Source organism: Neofelis nebulosa, chromosome Y (genome assembly GCF_028018385.1).
Source record: "Neofelis nebulosa isolate mNeoNeb1 chromosome Y, mNeoNeb1.pri, whole genome shotgun sequence".
NCBI classification, from domain to species: Eukaryota; Metazoa; Chordata; class Mammalia; order Carnivora; family Felidae; genus Neofelis; species Neofelis nebulosa.
This window is the reverse complement of record NC_080801.1, coordinates 6,702,753-6,725,604: the sequence shown is the minus strand read 5'-3', so window position 1 is coordinate 6,725,604 and position 22,852 is coordinate 6,702,753. Positions and strand designations below refer to the sequence as shown.

At 37.5% G+C, this 22,852-nt stretch overlaps 1 protein-coding gene across 1 annotated transcript in view; it reads left to right on the top strand.

Moving 5' to 3' along the window:
- The first annotated feature begins 21,889 nt into the window (after nucleotides 1–21,889).
- The window catches only part of LOC131503424 (gamma-taxilin-like), a 32,618-nt gene continuing 31,655 nt past the window's right edge, over nucleotides 21,890–22,852 (top strand). Inside the window, exon 1 of the mRNA XM_058714895.1 lies at nucleotides 21,890–22,007. Coding sequence (XP_058570878.1) covers nucleotides 21,936–22,007 — 72 coding nt within the window. The 5' untranslated portion in view covers nucleotides 21,890–21,935. The remainder of the gene's footprint in view (nucleotides 22,008–22,852) is intronic.

Below are 22,852 nucleotides of genomic sequence, written 5' to 3'. Positions count from 1 at the left end.
TTCTTTAGGAAGCCCTGGATTGCTGTATATTTTCCTCTTATGACCAGCTTTGTTGTGTCCCAGAGCTTTTGGGTTGTGGTGTTATCATTTTCACTGACTTCCATATACTTTTTAATTTCCCCTTGAAACCCTTGGTTAGCCCATTCATTCTTTAGTAGGATGACTTCAGTCTCCAAGTATTTGTTACCTTTCCATTTTTTTTTCTTGTGGTGATTTCGAGTTTGACAGTGTTGTGGTCTGAAATTATGCACGGTATGATCTCTGCCTTTTTGTACTTACTTAGGGCTGATTTGTTTCCCAGTATATGGTCTACTCTGGAGAATATTCCATGTGCACTGGAGAAGAATATGCATTCTATTGCTTTAGGATGAAATGTTATGAATATATCTGTGAAGTCCATCTGGTCCAGTGTGTCATCAAAGCCATTGTTTCCCTGTTGATTTTTTTATTAGATGAGCTGTCCATTGCTGTGAGTGGGGTGTTGAAGTCTCCTACTATTATCATATTACTATCAATGAGTATCTTTATGTTTGTGATTAATTGATTTATATATTTGAGTGCTGCCACATTTGCCACCTAGTGTTTACAATTGTTAGGTCTTCTTGGAGGATAGACCCCTTGATTATGATATAATGCCCTTCTGAATCTCTTGATACGATCTTTATTTTAAAGTCTACATTGTCTGATATAAGTGTGGTTACTCCGGCTTTCTTTTGTTGACCATTAACATTATAGATGGTGTCCCATCCCCTTATTTGAATCTGAAGGTGTCTTTAGGTCTCAAGTGGGTCTCTTGTAAACAGCATATAGATGGATATTGTTTTCTTATCCATTCTGTTACCCTATGTCTTTTGATTGGAGCATGGAGTCCATTGATGTTTAGAGTGAGTACTGAAAGATATGAATTTATTGCCATTATGATGCTTGTAGAATTGGAGTTTCTGGTGGTATTCTCTGGTCCTTTCTAATCTTTGTTGCTTTTGGCGTTTATATACATATTTATATTTATATTTAATATTCATACACATATTTAATTACATACATACATATATGTTTATTTATTCATACACATATATAATTTATATATATATGCATATATATAAATACATATGGGAGAAAAGATGAATATATATATTTTTTTTTTAAAGATGAAAATATATTATTTTTTAAGGGGGGCTCAGAAAGTCCCCCTTAAAATTTCTTGCAGGGCTGGTTTAGTGGTCACAAAATCCTTTAATTTTTGTTTGTCTGGGAAACTTTTAATCTCTCCTTCTAGTTTGAATGACAGCTTTGCTGGACAAAGAATTCTTGGCTTCATATTTTTCTGATTCAGCACATTGAATATATCTTGCCACTCCTTTCTGGCCTGCCAAGTTTCTGTGGATAGGTCTGCTGCAAACCTGATCTGTCTTCCCTTGTAGTTTAGGGACTTTTTTCCCTCGCTGCTTTCATGATTCTCTCCTTGCCTGAGTATTTTGTGTATTTGAGTATGATATATACGCCTTGGTGAGGGTCAGTTTTTGTTGAATCTCATGGGGTCCTCTTTGCTTCTTCCATTTTGATGTCTTGTGTCTTTCCCCAGGTTCAGAAAGTTTTCCCCTATGATTTTCTCACATAATCATTCTACCCCTATTTCTCTCTCTTCCTCTTCTAGAACCCCTATGATTCTGATGTTCCTTTTTAATGAGTCACTGATTTCTCTAATGCTGAAATTCTTAATCTCCCTCTTTTTTTTTTTTTTTTGCTTCGTTATTCTCCAAAAGTTTTCCCTTGTATTGCTGATTCTCTGTTCTGTCTCATACATCCTTGCCACCACTTCATCCATACATGATTGCAGCTCAGTTATAGCACTTTTAATTTCATTCTGGCAATTTTTTATTTTTTTGTCTCTGCAGAAAGAGATTCTAGTCTAGTTTCGATTCCAGCTAGTATTCTTAATATCGTGATTTGAAATTCTAATGCAGACATCTTGCTTGTATCTGTGTTGGTTAAATCCCTGGCTGTCATTTCTTCGTGCTCTTTCTTTGGGGATGAATTCCTTTGTTTTGTCATTTCGAAAGGAGAAAAAGAATTAATGAGGTAGAAATATTGAAATTTAAAAAATTAAATTAAAAAAATATAAAAATTAAAAATTAAACACACACACACTCACTCACACACACACACACACACACACACACACACACAAATCAAATAGATGATTCTAGATCCTCAGTGTGTTTTAGTTGGTGTTGAAAGTGGTTTGACAGATTCGAAAAAAACGGGTGGAGGGGGGAGGAAATCATTTGAGAATTTGAAAAAATGAGAATTTGAAAAAATTTAGTCCACACTAAGTGGACTAAAATGAGATGATGGGGGTAAAATAGAATTTGAAAAAATGTACACAAAAGTAAAAAATATGATAGAAAAAAATTAAAGAAAAATATTTTCAATAAAAATTAAAAATAAGTATGAATTTTTTCTTTTTTTGTATTTAAGAAAAAAGAAATGAAAAGAGATAAAAGATAAAAAAGAAAAAAAGAAATCATTTGAAAATTTGGAAGAGTGAATACCTGTAGTAGACTAATATAAAATGATGGAAGTAAAATAGAACTTGAAAAAATTTACATAAAACCCAAAAAGAGTGTAATTAAATTAAATAAAAATATTTTTAATAGAAATTGAAAGTAAAAATGAAGTTTTTCTCTTTCTGCATTCAAGAAAAAGAAAAGAAACGAAAAAGAGAAAATAGAAAAAGAAAGAAAAGGAAATTGTTTGAAAAGGTGAATTCACTGAAGTAGACTAAAATAAAATGATGGAAGTAAATTAGAATTTGAAAAAAATTAAACAGAAGTAAAAAATATAGTAATAAAAATTAAAGAAAATTCAATTTTTAATAAAAATTGAAAATAAAAATGATTTTTTTCTCTTTCTGTATTTAAGAAACAGAAAATAATTGTAAAAGAGAAAAGGGGGGAAAAAAGAAATAAAATTGAATAAATGAACCTGCTAACAGATTGAAGTAAGACTCATATTGCTTTGTTTTTCCCTAGAAGTCAGTCTATGTATCTATTTATGGTCCATAAATTAAGTTGGTGGTGAGACTTGTGTTCTTGAAGAGTGAAGTGGCCCAGTTGGGCAGCACTGCATATAAAAACTCTGCTCTCCACTAGATGGCACTGCCAGCCTACTGGGGTGTATTGTTGCAGCTCTTCTTGGTGCATATGCATATGCATATGCCCGAGACCGGTGAAAATGACACCACCCAGCTACCCAGTCTGTTCTCCCAGATCAGCAATCATGCACCTGTCCTCGGTCTTCAGCTTCTGTCCACTGCCCACTTTTGCACTCTCCGTGACCAGGCCCCAAGCGGTACCTCTCTCCTGAGTTTTGTCTCAGATCAGTTGTTTTCCCTGGCTCCTTACTTCTGAAGGACTGTGGCTTTGACCCATTCTACCCCTCTGTGGGAGGGTCTCACTGAGCAATGCCCAAATGAGCAATGGCTGAATATCGGCTGCCCCCAGGAATGCCCACTGGACCCTGTTGCAGCCGGTGCCCTCAGACTGTGGCCAGGTGCCAGTCTGCCCCAGAAAAAGTTCACAAGACAGTGTAGCAACAGTGTTTCAGGTATTATGGAAATTCCCAACACACATCTGGCACCAGGCTTCGTTTTTAATGACCTTGTTCCAGCATCAGCGAATGTGGCCGTCTTCCAGGGTCTGGTGGGACAAGGTGGCTTCAACAGTCTCTACCAAATGTCCTTTCAGCCCTTTTACCCATGTGGCCCGAGAACCTCCCAGACCCCACTCTGTTCCTGAGGATTTGCCCTTCCCACCAGCGCACCGCCAGGTATTATTGAGCTGCAGAGTTGTAGCCTTTGTGTTCCCCTTAAGGATTGAAACCCTCTTCTTTATCCTTTCTCCCTTTTTAGTTTAATCCCTGAAGCTGTTTCCAATTTTCCACCTTCTCTCCACTTTATTTGGGGGAGGGGTGCTTTTCCCATATTCTTCCTCCCTCTCTCCACCCACAAAAGTGTTTCCCTACCTTTCACGGCTTTTTGCTCCCCAAGTTCACCTCTCTATTCCACATACCTGCTGAATTCCATGGTTCAGGTTGTGCAGATCGTTGTGTTAATCCTCCAATCAGTTTTCTATGTGTGTAGGATGGTTTAGTGTTGATCTGACTGTATTTCATGGATGTGAGACACACAAAAAGCTTCCAGACTGTTTTGCCATCTTGCTCCTCCCTCTGGTTTGTTTTTTATTTAAACAATCTATGCATTTTGTTTGGGAGTTTAATCCATTTACATTTAAGCAATGACATACATCTACCATTTTTCCATTTTTTTCTATATCTTCTATTTCTCTTGTCTTTTACTTCTTTAATTACTACCATCTTTGAGATTTACTTGTTCTTAATTATTTTCTTAATTAAAATTGTGTAGAATTTTAATTCCTCTCTCATTTGCTTTTCTAAATATTATTTTTGGGGGTTCCCTGGATATTACAATTGACATCGAAAATTTGTAACATACTAGTCCATATTAATATCAATTTTATCTTCCAAAGTATAGCATATAGAATTATGGTACCCAGTGGTGCCCATATTCTAATCTCTGAAATCTGTCAATGTGTTACCATACATGGCAAAAGGGAATTTGCACCTGTGATTGTGTAGGATATTGAGATAAGGAGACTATTTGAATTGTCTAGGAGGGTTCAGTGTAATCAAAAGGAACATGATAAGAGGGAAGCAGAAAGGACAGAAGGAAGCAAAGAAGTCGATTAGGTGATAGAAGCAGAAAAGGGAAAGAGATATAAAGATGCTATGTACCTAACTTTAAAGATGGCAGAAGGACTGAAAAGTAAGGATGTGGGAAGCCTCTAGAACCTAGAAAGGACACAGATTCTCCTTCAGAGCCTACAGCAGAAACTGCTAACCCATTTTGGACTTCTGACCTCTAGAATAGCTGCATACTATATGCATGTTTTTTAATCCACGGTTTTTGTGGTCATTTCTTAGGACAGTAAGGACAGTAAATAAACTCTAACATATCATGTATTTTGTAAAATGCCCCCATTCACCTGTTACCATAAGAGTTCTTCTGGGGCCACAAATTATATTCATTATATCTCATTTTCTTAACCCTTTGAAAGATAGGTATTATACATTCCAGTTTACAGATAAGAAAACAAAGATGGACCTCCCACAGCCACACAGAAATGCTTAAATTGTATATTCAAAGACTGGGCTTCTTGGCTTCCAAGCCACTATCCATTTCACCTATCTCATGCTCTCTGAATATAATATAGTTCTTGAGGAAAGTAAAGGTAAAAAAGAATTTGCTCCTGTGGGATATGAGCAAAAAGTTAGTGGAAAGTAAATGAGTAATACATTTTGCTAAATGAAGATAAACACGTATGGGAAAGGGTGGTTAATAGGACATATCATAGATCTCTTGTAATCTTGGGAACAGTAAATTTTGCGTCTCATAGTCCTTATATATTTTGGTTCACATATTTAGACACAAAGTAGATTTTCATATATATGATTCAGGAGATATACTACACTGTAATGCCCTATACAAATTACTAAAAAATGTAATTTGCATTAATTAATTAAAAGCTTGAGGAGATTAAGGTGACTGTTGATGAGTCAAGTTTAAGTTGTCATTAGCAAATCCATATCCTTCAATAATTACTTTTAATATAAATGAACTATGAGGGTTAAGATGGCAGAGAAGTAAGGCGACCCTAAGCTTGCCTCCTCCCCTGAACAGCTAGATAAATATGAAATCACTTTGGACACAAAAACAATTGATCAGAAGTCCTAGAGAATAAAGCTGCCTGTCTGAAAACAGGAACAATGATCCGTAGAAAGTGGGAACTGTGGGGAATTGGCTTGTGCGAGAAAAGAGCCACTGAGGCTGTGGTGGGGAAGGGTCCCTGATCACAAAGAAATGAGTTAAGACTAAAGAAAAAAAAGAGTGAAAACACAAACAAGGGGCTGCACACACACACACACACACACACACACACACACACCAACACACACACGCACCTGTTCTCTAACACCATTAATGGAGAAAAAGGAGAGGGTCTCAATACCACCAATGTTTTATAAACAGTGGAGTGCACAGCCTGAAGATTTAGAGGTCAGTGCGTGGTGGTGCTCTCCTAAGGAAGCAGGGTGGAGTCCCCCTCTGAGGATCCCCTGGGTCACACTGGGAAAAGAAGTTCCCCTGCTTAGAATGCAACTGGTAGAGGTGATAAGACCTCTCTGGGGACAAGAGACCCAGCAAGTACCACAGAGCTGCCACATTCACTGATTTATAGGAAGAAAGACTCTGACTGCGGACAGCAAACTTGGCGCAGTTATGTGTTGAGATTTACCATAAACTCTGAGCTGCTACCGCTATGTGGTGGTGCAACTGCTTCCTGGGACAAGCCAGCACCAGCCATAGTGCAGCAAGACCCTCCCTCAAAGGATGAGCATGGGTCTGAGCAATGAGGGTCTCTGAAGTGCTGTGGTTTTGAAACACAGATGTGCCTGAAATAAAGCACAGCCTTGGAGGGCAGCACGCCTGTAAGAAAGACTTGTCAGACACAGACAGGATGAGAGCAGGTAGCTAACAGAAGTTGGGAACACAGGAGAGATTGTTTCTGTGTCTGGGACAGCCTGAAAATCCAACTCTGGGGACTAGAGAGCAGGGTGAAGCCATTTTTGGCCCTAGCCCACCAGCCTTGATTAATCTTAGTGAGCTAAACAATGCCACCAAGTAGAAAATAGAGCCATCCCACCAAGCCCCACCTCCTGCACCTTCCAGGCACATCTCTATAGGGCAAAATCCATCTGAGAATCAAAGCTGCAGGCCCCTCCCCACAGAAGACCACACAAATCCCTTCCATGCACCAAGTCTACTGATCATAGAGAGCTGCAAAGGTTCATCTCTAAGAGAAGGAAACAGGATCTAGCTTACTATGGGTTTTTATTTGTTTGCTTTCTTTTTCTGTTTTAGTTTTTCTCTTGAAGGATATGAAAAAAGCACACATTTATTTATTTTACTTTTAATTCATTTCTTTTCTTTTTTTCTTTAAAGCTTCTCTTACCAAGGGGACCAAAACACACCTACGTTTCACCTTCTTTCAACATTGTTTAAATTTTTTTTTAATTTAAATTTAATTGTTACTTTTTCCCTTCAAAGTGACAAGACAGAGAAATGCATCCCAAAAGAAAGAAGAGGAAGTAGAAGTAACGGCCAGGGACTTAATCTATACAAGTAGAAGTAAGATGTCTCAACTAGAATCTAAAACATCAATTATAAGAATTCTAGCCGGGCTTTCAACAAGCATTGAAGTCTCTAAAAAATTCTTTACTGCTGAGATGAAAGAGCTAAAATCCAGACAGGCTGAAATTTAAAATTCCATAACTCAGATGCAAACCTGATCGGGTGCTATAACAGTGGGATGGATGAAGCAGAGGAATGAATTAGTGATCTAGAAGATAAAATTACGGAGGAAATGAAGTAAAAGAAGAAGTAACGAAGGTAATGAATCATGGAGGTAGACTTAGGGAACTCAATGTCATATTAAAATGAAGTAACATTTGTACCACCAGGAATCCCAAAAGATAAAGAGAGAGAAAATGGGACAGAAGTTTTATTTGAGCAAATTATAGCTGAAAACTTCTCTAATCCAGAGAAGCACACAGACATCAAAGTCCAAGCCACCCAGAGAAATCCCTTAAGTTCAACAAAAGTGGGCTACTGTGAAGGCCTATCAAAGTCAAATTTATAAAACACACAAATAGGAAAAATCCTGAAGAAGCAAGGGAGTAAAAGTCTTACACTTACAGAGAAAGACAGATCAGCTCATAGCAAATCTGTCCAGAGAAACTTGACAAGCCAGAAGACATTGAGAGGAAATATTCAATGTAATCAATGGGGGGAAAAAATGCAGCCAAGAATACTTTATACAGCAAGTCGTTCCTCCAGAACCGGAAAAGAGATATAACACTTCGCAGACAAAAACTAAAGCAGTTTCTGACCACTCAACCAGCTCTGCATGAAATATTAAGGGGGACTCTGAGTGGGAGAGGGGTGCAGTTAAGACAAAAAGCAACAGACTGGAAAGAAAAGATAACATCACCAAAAAACACCAAAATTACAGGTAACACAATGGCACTAAACTCATATCTTTCAATAATTATCCTGAATGAAAATGGACTAAATCCTCCAATCAAAAGATAGGGTATCAAATGGGTTCAAACAACAACACCCATCTATATGCTGCCTACAGGAGATCCATTTTAGACCTAAAGACACCTGTAGATTGAAAGTGAGAAGATGAGGAAACATCTATCATGCTAATGGATGCCAATAGAAAGCTGGAGTAGCCATACTTATATCAGTCAAACTAGATTTTAAACCAGAGAATATAACAAGAGATGAAGAAGGGCACTATATCATGATTAAGAGGTCTATCCAACAAGAAGTTCTAACAGTTGAAAATATTTATGCCCCCACGTGAGCATCCAAATATATAAATCAATTAATAACCAGCATAAAGAAACCCATTGATAATAATATGATAACAGTAAGAGTCATTTTTAATTTTTAAAAAAAATTAAGATTTTTTACAGAGAGAGGGAGCATGTGTGAGTTGGGGAGAGGGACACAGGGACAGAGAGAGAGAGAGAGAGGAGAAAATCCCAATCTTGTTCTATCCTCCGTGTGGAGCCCAATATGGGGCTTGAGCCCACACCCTGGGATCATGATCTGAGCCCAAATCAAGGGTCAGACCCTCAACTGAATGAGTCACCTAGGCGTCCTATTGTAGAGAACTTTCACACCTAATGAATACCAATGGACAGGTCATCTAAGCAGAAAATAAACCAGGAAACAATGGCTTTGAATGACACACTGAACCAGATGGGCTTAACTGATACATTCAGAACATTCCATCCCAAAGCAGCAGAACACATGCTCTTTTCAAGTGCTCATGGACCATTCCACAGAATAGATTACATACTGAGTCACAAATCAGCCCTCAACAACTGCCAAAAGATCGACATCATACCATGCATATTTTCAGATGACAACACTATGAAATGTGAAGCCAACCACAAGAAAAAAATTGGAAAGCCCTCAGACACGTGGAGGTTAAATCGCATCGTAATAAAGAATGAATGGGTTAATCAGAAAATTAAAGAAGAAGAAGGAAAAAAAAAACTACATGAAAGTCAGTGAAAATGAAACCAAGACAGTTCAAACCCTTTGGGAAGCAGTGAAGGCAGTCCTAAGAGGGAAGTATATTCCAATACAGGTCTAACTCAATCAGTAAGAAATTTCCCTAAATCACCATACACGTAAAGGAGCTGACAAAGGAACAACTAATAAAGCCTAGAATTAGCAGAAGAAGGGAAATAATAGAGACTAGAAAAGAAATAAACTATATAACAACAACAACAATAACAACAACAACAACAACAACAACAACAGCAAATACCAGTAGAACAGATCAACCAAACCAAGAGCTGTTTCTTTGAAAGCATAAATAAAATTGATAACCCCCTAGCAAGACTTACCAAAAAGGAAAGAGAAAGGACTCAAATAAATAAAATCAAAAATGAAAGCAGAGACATCACATCCCATACTGCAGATATATAATTATCAGGCAATATTATGAGAAATTACATGCCAACAAAAGTGGTAATTTGGAAGAAATTAAGGAATTCATAGAAACACACACACACCACCAAACTTTGAAAAGAAAGAAATAGAAATATGAACAGATCCATAACCAACAAGGAAATGGAAATAGCCATTAAAAAAAATCCTCTAGCAAACAAAAACCCAGGACTAAAAGATGGATTCCCAAGGAGTTGTACCAGACATTTAAAGAAGAGTTAATACTGCTCATTCTCAAAAGATTCCCCAAAAAAAAAAAAAATTGAAATGTAAGGAAAGCTTCCAAAGTCCTTCAACGAGGTCAGCATTACCTTGATTCCAAAACCAAAAACCAAATACCAGCCAATATCCCCAGCCTTAAGTGAGAAAGGATTTAGGTCGTGCCACGTTTCCCAGGAATCAGCCCATTTATTTTTAAGCTGATCCTTTGCAAATTGTAGCTTTTGGAACAAAGTCGTATCTAAATCTTTTATATTGTCAGAGAGGTGGGAAGAAAAGATACTGTGAGGATGTGTCTGGACAGCATCCCAAGCTTGGGAGTGATTATAAGGAATTCCAGTCATGCATATATTCTAGTAGCTAGGGTCACAGGGCAGTTTACAGTGGAGGAACAAGGCCTCCTGTCTTGTTCCAATAAATTTCACTGCAGCCTCAAGAGCTTCCAGGTGGGCCAGAAGTTGTCTATCAATGGAAGTATGGCTTATAAATGCTTTGGTAGCATTGACCATGAATTTATTAAGGACATGGGCTGTCTGGATAGTATGATGCAGGGTGACTCCAGCTGTAGTGCAGAGGTGATAATGCCTACTGCTGCTAGGATGCCCATGATTAACAGGCCAACAAACCTTTTTTGCCTTACGGCAGAGTGCCAGTGTCGAATAAGCTTGGAAGGCATGCCTAGTCCTGAAGGATGCATATAGGGTTCAGAGCTATTAACAGGAACCCAGGCTGAGATGCACTAAGTACTCCTAAGAAGGAGGTGTTTAATTGGATGATGTTATCTTTACTTATGCAGGACATAAACCAGCCCTGAGAGGTAGAGATATTATCAGTATTTCCTAGTTGTTGGATCTGCAAAGGGGAGGTAGCAAAGAGAACGTAGGGAAAAGGGACACAAATAGTTGTCCACGCAAATTGGTCATTGTGCAGAGAGGCCCAAGTTAGGTTGCCATGTCGCTTTACATAAATTTCACCATTGGTTAATAGTACGAGTGAAGAAGGGAAGGCCTAGTTTCCAAAGATTAACAGGCCAAGGTCCTTTTAATTTCCCTTTATGTGCAGAAATTATAGGGCCGGACAAGTCTCCATCTTTTCAAAAAATATTCTCCTACTAGGCTGGCCAAAGGATGTGGTGTTATTAGAATATTTTGTTTCAAGATGTCCTCTAGGACCCCTGTCAACAATAGCCCAGGTACCCCAGTGAAGATTATGCTCAGTCTCTCCATAACAGGTTGTCCAAGGAATATTATTCCAGGGGTGGTCTGAATACTTGAGACTAGAGCAAGCTATAACATTAGGAGTGCGAGATATGCTTGTTTTTTTTGAGGTATATCAAAGCTTGTGACCGAGAAAAAGGTAAAGTCGTCTGGCCTGGTAGAAATTTGGGGTTGTACATGTAAAAGCCAGTTGATTTTTAGTCTAAGGCAAGCAGGTAAGTTGCTAAGTTTAGTAACACGCATAGGAGGTGCTGGAGGAAGTCACCGTGAAGGTCTTGGCATATAAAGCCAACGCTCTTGTTCTATTTGGAAGGGCAGGTTAAGATTGGCTCCATCTATGAACTCTGTCGTCATTGCTAATAAGAATAGCCCAGTCTAGGAGTGTTAGGCTATCAAATATAGGTGGCTTAAGGAGATGAGCCCCAACTTGAATAGTGAACTTGGCCTGGACAAAAGAGGGCAAGGAGAAGAATCAGGCTTACACACACTGAATTTTCGTTAAAGACAGAAATCATGGCCATCAGAGGTGAATTAGGGGTATACGCAACATCATTGTTTTGTAAGAGGATGCCGGCCTGCTTAGGCGGCATTTAAGTGTTCCTCATGTTATGTCAGGGGCAAGGACTTACGTTTTGTGGAGTGGCTTCAGGATGAGGAGTTCACGAAGAGGCTTCTTCCATATTGCAAAAGGGGCCGGTGGCCGCTCACTCAGAGGCATTCTCTGGATGTCCTGGTTGGTTGGAAGATATCCCGGGGATCTCCGTGATGCCATGGTAAGGCTTTACCAAACAAGAAGGAATCCACAAATGTCCAGAATCTGAAAGAACACAAGTGTACCCTCAACCCCAGGTGAGAAGTTTAGTGGGCCCAGTCCGTGTGGGCCCCCCTTCAGTGGTTTTGCGTAGCACCGTAAGGTGAGAGGGTTTATCTTATTTTGAAGAATGTCACTCAGCTGCATTAGTCCTTGAGGATTAAGACTTAAAAAGTTAAGAGTCATCATAGCAAGAAGGAGCTGAGGTTGTAATGCAGACAGCCAGGGGTATCTCCCCCTTTTTGTTTTGGTTTTGGTTTTGGTTTTTGTTAACACGTGTTTGAGCTTATTACGTGCTCATTTTATAATTGCTTGGCCTTGTGGACTATAAGGAATGGGTAACTCCAACCAAGGCTTAGGTAAAACAACATAAAAGGGTGTGTTGTCCTGTTGTTTTACTCTTTTTGTTAAAATTATATTTATTTTGTATTTATTTATGTGTTTATTTACCTATTCACTCATTTATTTATTACCATTAGCAGTAGTGTTTTTGTTTTTTGTTTTGTTTTTGTTTTGTTTTGTTCTGTTTTTGTTTGTTTTTATGGTTGTCGTGGGATGCACTAATTGTGTTTTGGTTCAGCAATAACTTGCATATTGATCATTGGCCATTGAGGGAGGGGGCGAAAGGGCCAAAATCAAGGTCTATTTCCCTGCCTTTCTCAACAATGCCCACATAGATATGTTTTAGCCACGCGGATATCCATTTCTGCCATACAGTGGGCTAAGTTTAGGAAAATGGCTCCCATGAACCTTAGTAAAAGCCCTTCACAGATATTCCATCCCTCACATGGCAGAGGCATCCATTCCCCTGCTGAACAGGAACAACACAAACGTGGAGGATTTGGAGGCTGGCAGCAAGAGTATTGTTATCATTTTCCCAGCCTTTGGATCCAAGGAGGAGAAACAGTGTACTTTAAAAATCTATTTATTTTAACCTTAGTGCATCATGACCACACATAAAATTTTTTTAAGATTTTTTTTCCCCACGAACCTTCTACCACTCTTCTTTGCATTTAGATTTTGTCACAAGCCATTTTCCTCCAAATAACCCGTCTTGTTTATTATTTTTCTATCCTTTCCCCTATGTTCATATGTTTTGTTTCTTAAATTCCACATATGACTGAAAAGCATATGATACTTAGGTGATTGACTTATTTTGTTTAGCATAAGACACTCTGGTTCCACCCACCTTGTTGCAAATGGCAAGATTTCACTTTTTTTTGATCATGCCTGTGTATACACCGCATCTTTATCCATTCACCAGTCGATGGACACTTGGGCTTGGCCCATAATTTGGCTATTGTTGATAATGCTGCTATACACTTTGGGGTGCATGTGACCCTCTGAATCAGCATTTTTGTATCCTTTACATAAATACCTAGTAGGGCAATTGTGAGGTTGTAACGTAGTTCTGTTTTTAATTTTTTGAGGAACCCCATACTGCTTTCCAGGGTGTCTTCCGACCATTCCTTAACTGGGTTATTTGTTCTTTGGGTGTTGAGTTCAATAACTTCTTTAAATATTTTGGACAGTAACCTTTCATCCAGCATGTCATTTGCAAATATCATCTCCCATTCCAATGTCTGCCTTTTAGTTTTGCTGATTGTTTTCTTTGCTGTGCATAAGATTTCATCCTGATGAAGTCCCAGTAGTTCATTTTTGCTTTTGTTTCCCTTGACTCTGGTGGCATACCTAGTAAGAAGTTCCTACAGCCAAGGTCAAAGAGATTGCTGCCTGTGTTGTCTGCTAAAATTTTGAGAGTTTCCCGGCTTACGTTTAGGTCTTTCATCGGTTTTGAATTTACCTTTGTGTCAGTGTAAGGAAGTGGTCCGGTTTCCTTGTTCTTCTTCATGTTGCTGTCCCATTTTCCCAACACCGTTTGTTGAAGAGGCTCTTTTGTCCACTGGATATTCATTCCTGCTGTGTCAATGATTACTTGACCTTATAGTTGTGAGTACATTTCTGGGTTTTCTATTCTGTTCCATTGACCTGTGTGTTTTTGTGCCAATACCATACTGTCTTGACAACCACAGCTTTGTAATATCGCTTAAAATCTGGAATGGCATTGCCTGCAGTTTTGTTTTGTTTTGTTTTTCTTTTTCAGGATTTCTTGGCTATTCAGGGTCTTTTGTGGCTCCATACAAATTTTAGGATTGTTTGTTCTGGCTCTGAGAAAAAAGTTGGCAGTATTTTGATGGGGATCGTATTAAATGTGTAGATTGCTTCGGGTAGTATAGATATTTTAACAATATTCGTTCTCCCAGTCCGTGACCATGGAAGGTCTTTCCATTTCTTTGTGTCACCTTCAATTTCTTTTGGAAGTCTTCTATAGTTTTCAGAGTACATATCATTTATTAGGTTTTTTCCTGCCACGTTTTTAATTGTTTTGGTGCCATTGCAAATGGGATAGACTCCTTGATTCTATCAACTTGATTCTATCTAACTGACTGAGCCACCCAGGCGCCCCACAGTTACTTGGAATTCTTTATCAGTTAGATTCCAATATTCTGTGTCTTTGAGTGAGCTCTGTTGATGGGTAATTATTGTTTTCTTTTTATAATACCATATTACTTTGACTTTTCATAGACTTTGAGAATACGTGCCTCTTTCACACTTAAAGTTCTAAACGCTATTCTAGGTTAAATATTTGTTTAGAGCACTTAACAGGTCAAATCTGGCCATTATAAACCTTTCCTGTGTATTCCCGAAGGTGGCACTATATTTTCAGGTTTTGGATTCCCCAACTGGTTGGTTCTGGGTATTGGGGCAACACTCAAGTGTATGCAAACACAGCTTTTATTGAAGTAGCGGAAGGTGTAAGGTGAGGAGTGCCAGAGTCAAGGGGCTTCCCCTTATGTTTCCTTGCATGGTCAAGTGGGAATTTTCCTTGGGATGCAAGGATTATTCAACGCACACAAATTAATAAGCGTGTTACTCCATATTAATACAATAAAAGAATACAATGATACGGTTATGTCAATAGATGCAGGAAAAGTATTTGACGAATTATGAACATTTCTTTCATGATAAAAATACTAAACACTAAAAAATTTTTCAGCCTAATAAGGGCTATATATGTCAAGCTCACAGATAACATCATGACCAATAATGACGTGATTAAAATGTATGTATGTGTGTGTATGTATGTGTATATATATATGTATATATATATATATATATATATATGTATATATACACACACACTTATATATATGTATGTGTGTGTATGTATGTGTATGTATATATATATATATAAATTAAATATATTAACATACACACACACATATATGTATGTGTATGTGTGTATGTATGTATGTATACATGTATGTATGTCAAGTCTTGCCATTAGTTTTTCAACAGCATAGTGGGAAGTCCTGGCCATAGCAATCAGTCTAGAAAAAGAAATTAAAGGCATCCATGTCAGAAAGAAAAAGTTAAATTATCTGTTTCCAGAGGACATAATCTTATATATAGAAAATGATAAAAGCCCTGAAAAAAAAGTTTTCAACTAATAGATGAAATCAGAAAACTTGCAGGATACAATATGAACATGAAGAAGCCAGTACCCTTTCTATATGCAAAAAGTGTACCTGAAAAAGAAATTAAGAAATGTCATTTACAGGGGTACCTTGGTGGTTCAGTGAGTTAAGTGTTTGACTCTTGGTTTTGGCTCAGGTTATGATAATATAGTCTGGAAGATTGAGCACGTGTCAGGTCTGAGCTGGCAGTGCACAGTCTGCTTGGAATTCTCTCTCTCCCACCCTCTCTCTCCCTCCCCCACTTTCTCTCTCCTGGTCTTTCAAAATAAAGAGACGTTAAAAATTAACAACAACAACAACAACAACAACAACAACAACAAAAAGCAATGCCATTTGCAACAGGATCAAAAACAATAAAATCCTGAGGAGCAAACAAGGAAATGAAAGACTTGAACACTAAAAACCATGCAATTTGAGAAAAGAGATTGAAAGGACAGAAATAAGTGGATAGATATCCCTGTTATTAGATAGGAGGAATTAATATCATGAAAATGTCCTTGTTACCCAAATGCAACTACGTATTTAAATAAATTCCTAACAAAATCCTGTAACATTTCACAGAAACACAAACACACACACACACACACACACACACACACACACACCCCACACCCAAGCATTCTTCACATTCTACCACTCATGAAAGACACCCAAGGTCAAGGAGGTTCTGCCTGTGTTCTCCTCTAGATTTTGATGGTTTCCTCTTACACATTTAAGTCTTTCATGCCTTCTGAATTTATTTTTGTGTATTCTGTAAGAAGGTGGTCCAGTTTCATGTTTCTGTATGTCGCCATCTGGTTTTCCCAACCTCATTTGTGGGAGAGACGGTCTTTTTTCCATTGCTTATCCTTTCCTCCTTTGTTGAAGGTGAGTTGGCCATATATTTGTGGGTCCATTTCTGGGGTTTCTATTATGTTCCATTGATCTATGTGTCTGTTTTTGTGTCAGTACCATGCTGTCTTGATGATCACAGTTTTGTAATATAGCTTGAAATCTGGAATCATGATGTCCCCACTTTTGTTTTTCTTTTTCAGGATTGCTTTGGCTATTTGGGGTCTTTTGTGCTTCCATTGAAATTTTAGGATTGTTTGATCTAGCTCTGTGAAGAATGCTGGTGGTAGAATGTAAAGAATGCTTGGGTGTGTGTGTGTGTGTGTGTGTGTGTGTGTGTGTGTGTGTGATTTGTGTATGCACACACCACACACACACACACAATGGAATATTGCTCTGCCATCAAAAGGAATGAAATCTTGCCATTTGCAATACAAGGATGGAGGTAGAATGTATTATGCTATGCAAAATAAATCAATCAGAGAAAGACAAATATCATACGATGTTTGGGGAATTTAAGAAACGAAACAGATGAGCCTATGGGAAGGTGGGGGTGGGGAGGGAATAAAGGGAAACAAATCACAGAGATTCTTAATGATAGAGAACAAACTGAGGGTTGATGGAGGGAAGTAGTTAGGGGGATGGGCTAAACAGGTGATGGGTATTAAGGAGGGCACTCGCTGGGATGAGTACTGGGTGTTATACGTAAGTGATAAATCACTGAATTCTACTCCTGTAACCAATACTGCCCTGTATGTTAACTAAAATATAAATATAAATAATATTAATGTTAATAAATTTAGAAAAAGAAACGGACTCAGCTATAGAGAACAAACTAAGACTTATGAGAAAAGGGAGGCAGGTGGGAGATGGGTTGGATGGGTGATGGGTCTTAAGAAGGATGTCTGTTGTGATGAGCACTGGATGTTGCATGGAAGTGATGAGTCACTAAATTCTGCACCTGAAACTAATATCACCCTCTATGTTAACTGAGTGGAATTAATATGCTTAAAAAAATAGGCAAGTGAGCCAAATTATATTTTTATTGTATTCAACAGCTTTTCAGGTTCTTCACCTGCCTCTTTCTTGCTACCTGCACAAGCCTTGACTATACAACATCTTGCTAAAAAAAAAAAGAAAAAAGAAAAAAAAAAAGAAAGAAAACAGGCCAAGAGAAATTATTAAAAATGCACTAGAAAGAGAAAAATAAGAAACCCTCATTTATTTAAAAAGCTTGTAATATTAAATACCCACTGACTAGTGTAGGTAAAGGAGAAAAATTAAAGGGAATGTAAGTGATATTACAATTGGGAAATTGGTTATAACCAAAGCAATGAGGGGGATTAAAAGAATTAAGTATAAGGGACTTATAAGTATAAATTGTGTTTGAGAATCAAAATTAGTTCTTTTCAGTGCAAAACAGTTACTAAGGTAACTGATGAGATCAGACAGATGGAGAATTACCATTTTTTCTTTTAACCACCAGACTCAGGTGATTGTTTTGATCAATCTAATAAAGTTTGAAGCAAGGGATCATTGCAACATAATATTTAAATATGAAAAGTCCACAATTCCTCCTGTTTTTCTTTTGTATGCATCAGATACCTGTCGCAGTTTCAGCATAAGGAGTCATTTACGATCAAGCAGTATTTTCTAGCTGGCAAGGTACTGAAGCCATTGTCATTCAAACGAGACCAAATCAGCAAACATATTATATCCATTACTATTGCGTTATTGTTTTGAAGGTGAAACATTAAAAGTGTAAGTGCAAATACCAGGGCCCGCCGTGGAGCTGATCAGAGGAATTAACAAAAAATTAGCTCGCACTTGCACATCAGAACTTAAATGAAAAACAGTGAGGCCACTTGTATGTTTCAGGGTAGAAAGGAGGATTGTATACAAAATCAGCTTCTTTTCACATATTTTATGCCTCTCTAGCAGAGATGTGCTTTTTAACACCATTAGTTACAACTGATCCAGGAAAATGCTTCAGGATATACTTTTCTCCCCTCCTCTCTTCTAAGATTGAAACCTTGTTTTAAGGGGCAATCTTCCATATTTTGCGAAGGTCAAAGTGATGAATTAGAAGAAAGGGAGTGTTCAGTTGAGGTTAGGGAAGAAACCAAATAGCATTACTTTAAAGTTGTAAACTAGGTACAGTAGACACTTAATTGTAAACCTTTTTTTTTTTTCCAGGTAGTCTTTTTTTCTTTCAAGTTAATTATCCTGAGAAGGATATGTCTTTTTTTCTTTCAAGTTAATTATCCTGAGAAAGATATATCAATGAAACTGATCATATTTAAAGGAATCAGCATCTGTGTGGTTTATTTGATTAAAGTCTTGGAACAATGAAACCTAATGATACAGGAAAAAGAGGCAAATGAGAAATTAAACTTCCTTACTGCCTACAGCCCACTGACAAGTCCTTGAAACAGGCAGAGTGACTTCCCTCTAGGATCTCAGCTACCTCCATGAGGACACTTTGCTCAAGGCAGATGGCAAGGTTAACTTAACATTTTCCTGGCTCCCAGGATCCTGTAAGTCTCCTTTAACATGTAAAAATCCCTTTATCTCTACCCCCAAAATATATTCTGACAATCATCCCCTAAGCATATGGCCCCACCGATATGACTGAGGTTTTACTAGACGGTAGTAAATGACCTTTTCCTAACAGCAGCTAGCCCCTCAAGGTCCTGGAAACCTTGCTTCCAAAATTCCTTAGACACTTACACTATCCCTAACCCCTCCCAACCTGAGGGTATATAATTAGTCACTCCTCATGACCCCAGTGCAGCTCTTTCTGCCCATGGGTCCTGTCCCGGTGCTTTAATAAAGCCACCTTTTTTGCACCAAAGACATCTCAAGAATTCTTTGTTGTCTGTCAACTCTGTGGTCCGCGCCCCTCCCCTGCCACCACCACCACTCCAAAACTGCATCACTGCATCACCCAACACATTAAAAGAATAAAAGAATGTTTAGTTTTCATTCTTCAGCTCCAAGGCTATATTTGTTTTAAGAACTCAGTAAGTATATATATATACGTATATACATATGTATACATATGTATATATATATGTATATATATATACACACTTTTATATATATATATAAAATGTGTGTGTGTAGGTATATAGTATGTGTATGTGTGTGTGTGTGTACATAGATATATATACATATGTATATATGTGTATATATGTATATATATATAGCACATAGTATATATCATATAGTATATATAGTCTATAGTACTATATAGTATATATAGTCTATATATATTATAAATATATCAATATATATTAATCTATATATCTAAATACATAATAGATCTATATTTATAAATATATATATATAAGTATAAATGATATACAAAAATATATTTAATTATTTAATTACTTATGTAATTTAAGTAATTAATTAAAATATATTTAATTATTTAAATGTAAATAAACATATATAAATATATATTTATTACCCTAACCCTATAACGTTATATTGTACTAGGGATATATATATTTATATTTTAGTATATATATATATATAATATATAATATATATATATATTTTATGTATATATATACTTTATAATATAAAGTATACAATATATATACAAAACAAATTTAAAAGGGGATATTTGACTCCAAAATCGCAAAGGGAATTAGATACTAATTAAATTCTTAAAAATCCTAAATTAGTTTTACTCTATTCAGTCTTTCTGCTCACTTGATAGTGTCTCTTAATGCACAAAACATTTGAAAAGTTGCTGCTGTGCACTTCATCTACTTTTTCTTTTTTTTTCCTTGTCTTTGGTATCCTATCTACCAGTAGGCTTTTAGAAAATAGCTCATAGATAAAGTGTAAGTGACATGGACACATAAATGAATTTAGGTTAGTAAACTACAACTGGTGTAAGGTTTGGGGGTTATCTTATAACCGCATGTACAGTCTTTGTATTTTGATGAGAATGTCTTGATAAAATTACAGGGAATACATGAAGTAAAATTTCCCTGGGGTTCAGGGAATTGTAACCATTCCTTAAGCTGAAGATGTCCTGATTTCATTTCATTTCATTTTGTTTTGTTTTGTTTTGTTCTGTTCTGTTCTGTTTTGGTGAGGAGAAATCATCTATAAATTATCAGTGTAAAATGTTGTGGGTTTTACTGTGTAAACAGTGTTGAACTGTGCTCCCATCCACCATAGAAATTAAAATCAGGGCTTGAAGGGTGTATTTAACCAATGAGAATTGTGTGTCGTGTGTAGTTTTGCCTCAAATGCAATTGACTTCATTGGAATAATCTTATTTATTATTCTTCAGTTGTCCTTCACTTTTATTCTAATCTGAAAAGATACCAGAATCTTATGAAATTACCTGATTCTAATGTCTGCTGAGCAGTTTTCTAATTGACTACAGCAGCATCACCAAAAGATAAAACGACTTTATTAGGTTGGCAACCTTTGTTCTTTGTTAAACCCATTTAGACTTAACATTGATAGGACCATACCACTTCCTACCGCTTACAATTGCTTGGTAGGTCTTATTGGTGAAAATGTAGTGGACAACTGTTGAGATGTAATCACTAATGAGAAAGAAAGGTTGCATACATACAAAACAAGAAAGCCTTAACCTTTTATTTACTGGACTTGGGGCGGTGGAAGTGGAAATGGAGTCCCATTTACCCAGCAGGTCAGGGGAGCATATCTTTATTCGCTGGTATAAAAATTCACGATTGTAAGAGCTGGTAAATATTGTCATAGCCACTTGGTCATAGTAACTGAGAGTGTCAGCCCAAAATTAAAATGAGTAGAAACATCAAAAAAATCCACTTGTATTGGAACGATGAAGATGCACAGGCGATCAGCTTGGTTCTTCCGCAAGGAGAAAGCTCAAAAATGCACTCAAAGAAACATTAGGTAAATTATTGACATCGTGTTGCAGAGGTAAACTGTGACTCCCTCTTCCACCACCCCTCTCTATTTTTCTAAGAAAGATTGTTAAAAGCTCATGTCTCTTTTGTTCTACTTTGGTACATGGATTACCAATTCTCTTTCTTCCTCCACAAGTGGGGTTATTTCCATCCCTTTTGTTAGTTACTAAAGCATTGAAGAAATATTTCAAGTATTCCAATATGGCAAGTACATGCCAGCCACTATTCTAGAAGCTGGAAATTCAAAAGCAGTGAAATCTCTCTTTTCCATTTAAATTTTATTGACTGCTCCCCCACCCTCCCTGATGTAGATATTACTTCGTATAATGATACAGATATGTGTGAGGCCCTGTTTGCCTTTCTTTGGATAGGGGTGGAGTACAGTTAAACAAACATAACATAAAATTCATCGTATTCATTTTAACTATTTATTTATTTATTTATTTATTTATTTATTTATTTATTTATTTTTGAGAGAGAGAGAGACAGACAGAGCATGAATGCGGGAGGGGCAGAGAGAGAGAGAGGGAGACACAGAATCCGAAGCAGGCTGCAGGCTCCAGGCTCTGAGCTGTCAGCACAGGGCCTGACACGGGGTTTGAACTTGTGAACTGCGAGATCATGACCTGATTTTTATGTAGAATTGACAGATTGGATTAGTTTTATCCTTCTGGTACTTTTTTTTTCTCCATTCCTTTTGGACCATCAGGAAAAGAAGTGTTACTATTGATGCAAGCCTTAAACACTCTTTCAACTCCAGAGGAGAAGCTGGCAGCTCTCTGTAAGACATATGCTGATCTTGTGAGTATTAAGGGTGCAAAGCCCGTATAAAATATAACGAAAGGTGCGTGTGCCTGATAAGCTTATGAGATGTGATTTTGAATGGTTTTAAATGTAAAGTTGTTTTTCATTACAAAATTGAGGGTAAGAATCTAATTCCTTGAGACTTAGGTTGATTGTATGGCCTCATTTTATGGTATGCTTAGATATACACCATTTTAGTAGTCTCTGGGATGTGGAATAGCTTTCCTAAAACTCAGGCAGCTCTGGCATTCCTAGGTCAGCATTTCCATCATACGTTTAGATGCCTGACAGTTGGGAGGATATGATTTTCTATATGTAGATTAAGAAATTGTAGACCTGAAACACGGTTAGATTCAAAAGTGTTTAACCATTTGACTGAAGTTGAGTGTTGTGAAGTAGTGTAGTAAAACAGTACTATTTCTCGGGAAAATATTTCCTTAGCATCCACTATATGCCAGGCACTGTATTTTTATTTTTATTTATTTTTTTAATTTTCTATTTTTATTGCATCTTCCAAAGAAACTGACTTGTATAAAGAGTTTGTTCTGGTCTGTGGCCCATGTTATTTCAAGTAGCATTCACCTTGGGTATATGGAAACATTCTCAACAAGGAAACTCTGCCATCAGTTTAAAAGTGAAGAATGCAGGGGGTGGGGGGAGGGGCGGCGGTGCACCTGGGTGGCTCAGTCGGTTGGGCCTCTGACTTCGGCTCAGGTCATGATCTCACGGTTCGTGGGTTCGAGCCCCGCGTCGGGCTCTGTGCTGACAGCTCAGAGCCTGGAGTCTGCCTCGGGTTCTATGTCTCCCCCTCTCTCTGTCCCTCCCATGCTCGTGCTCTGTCT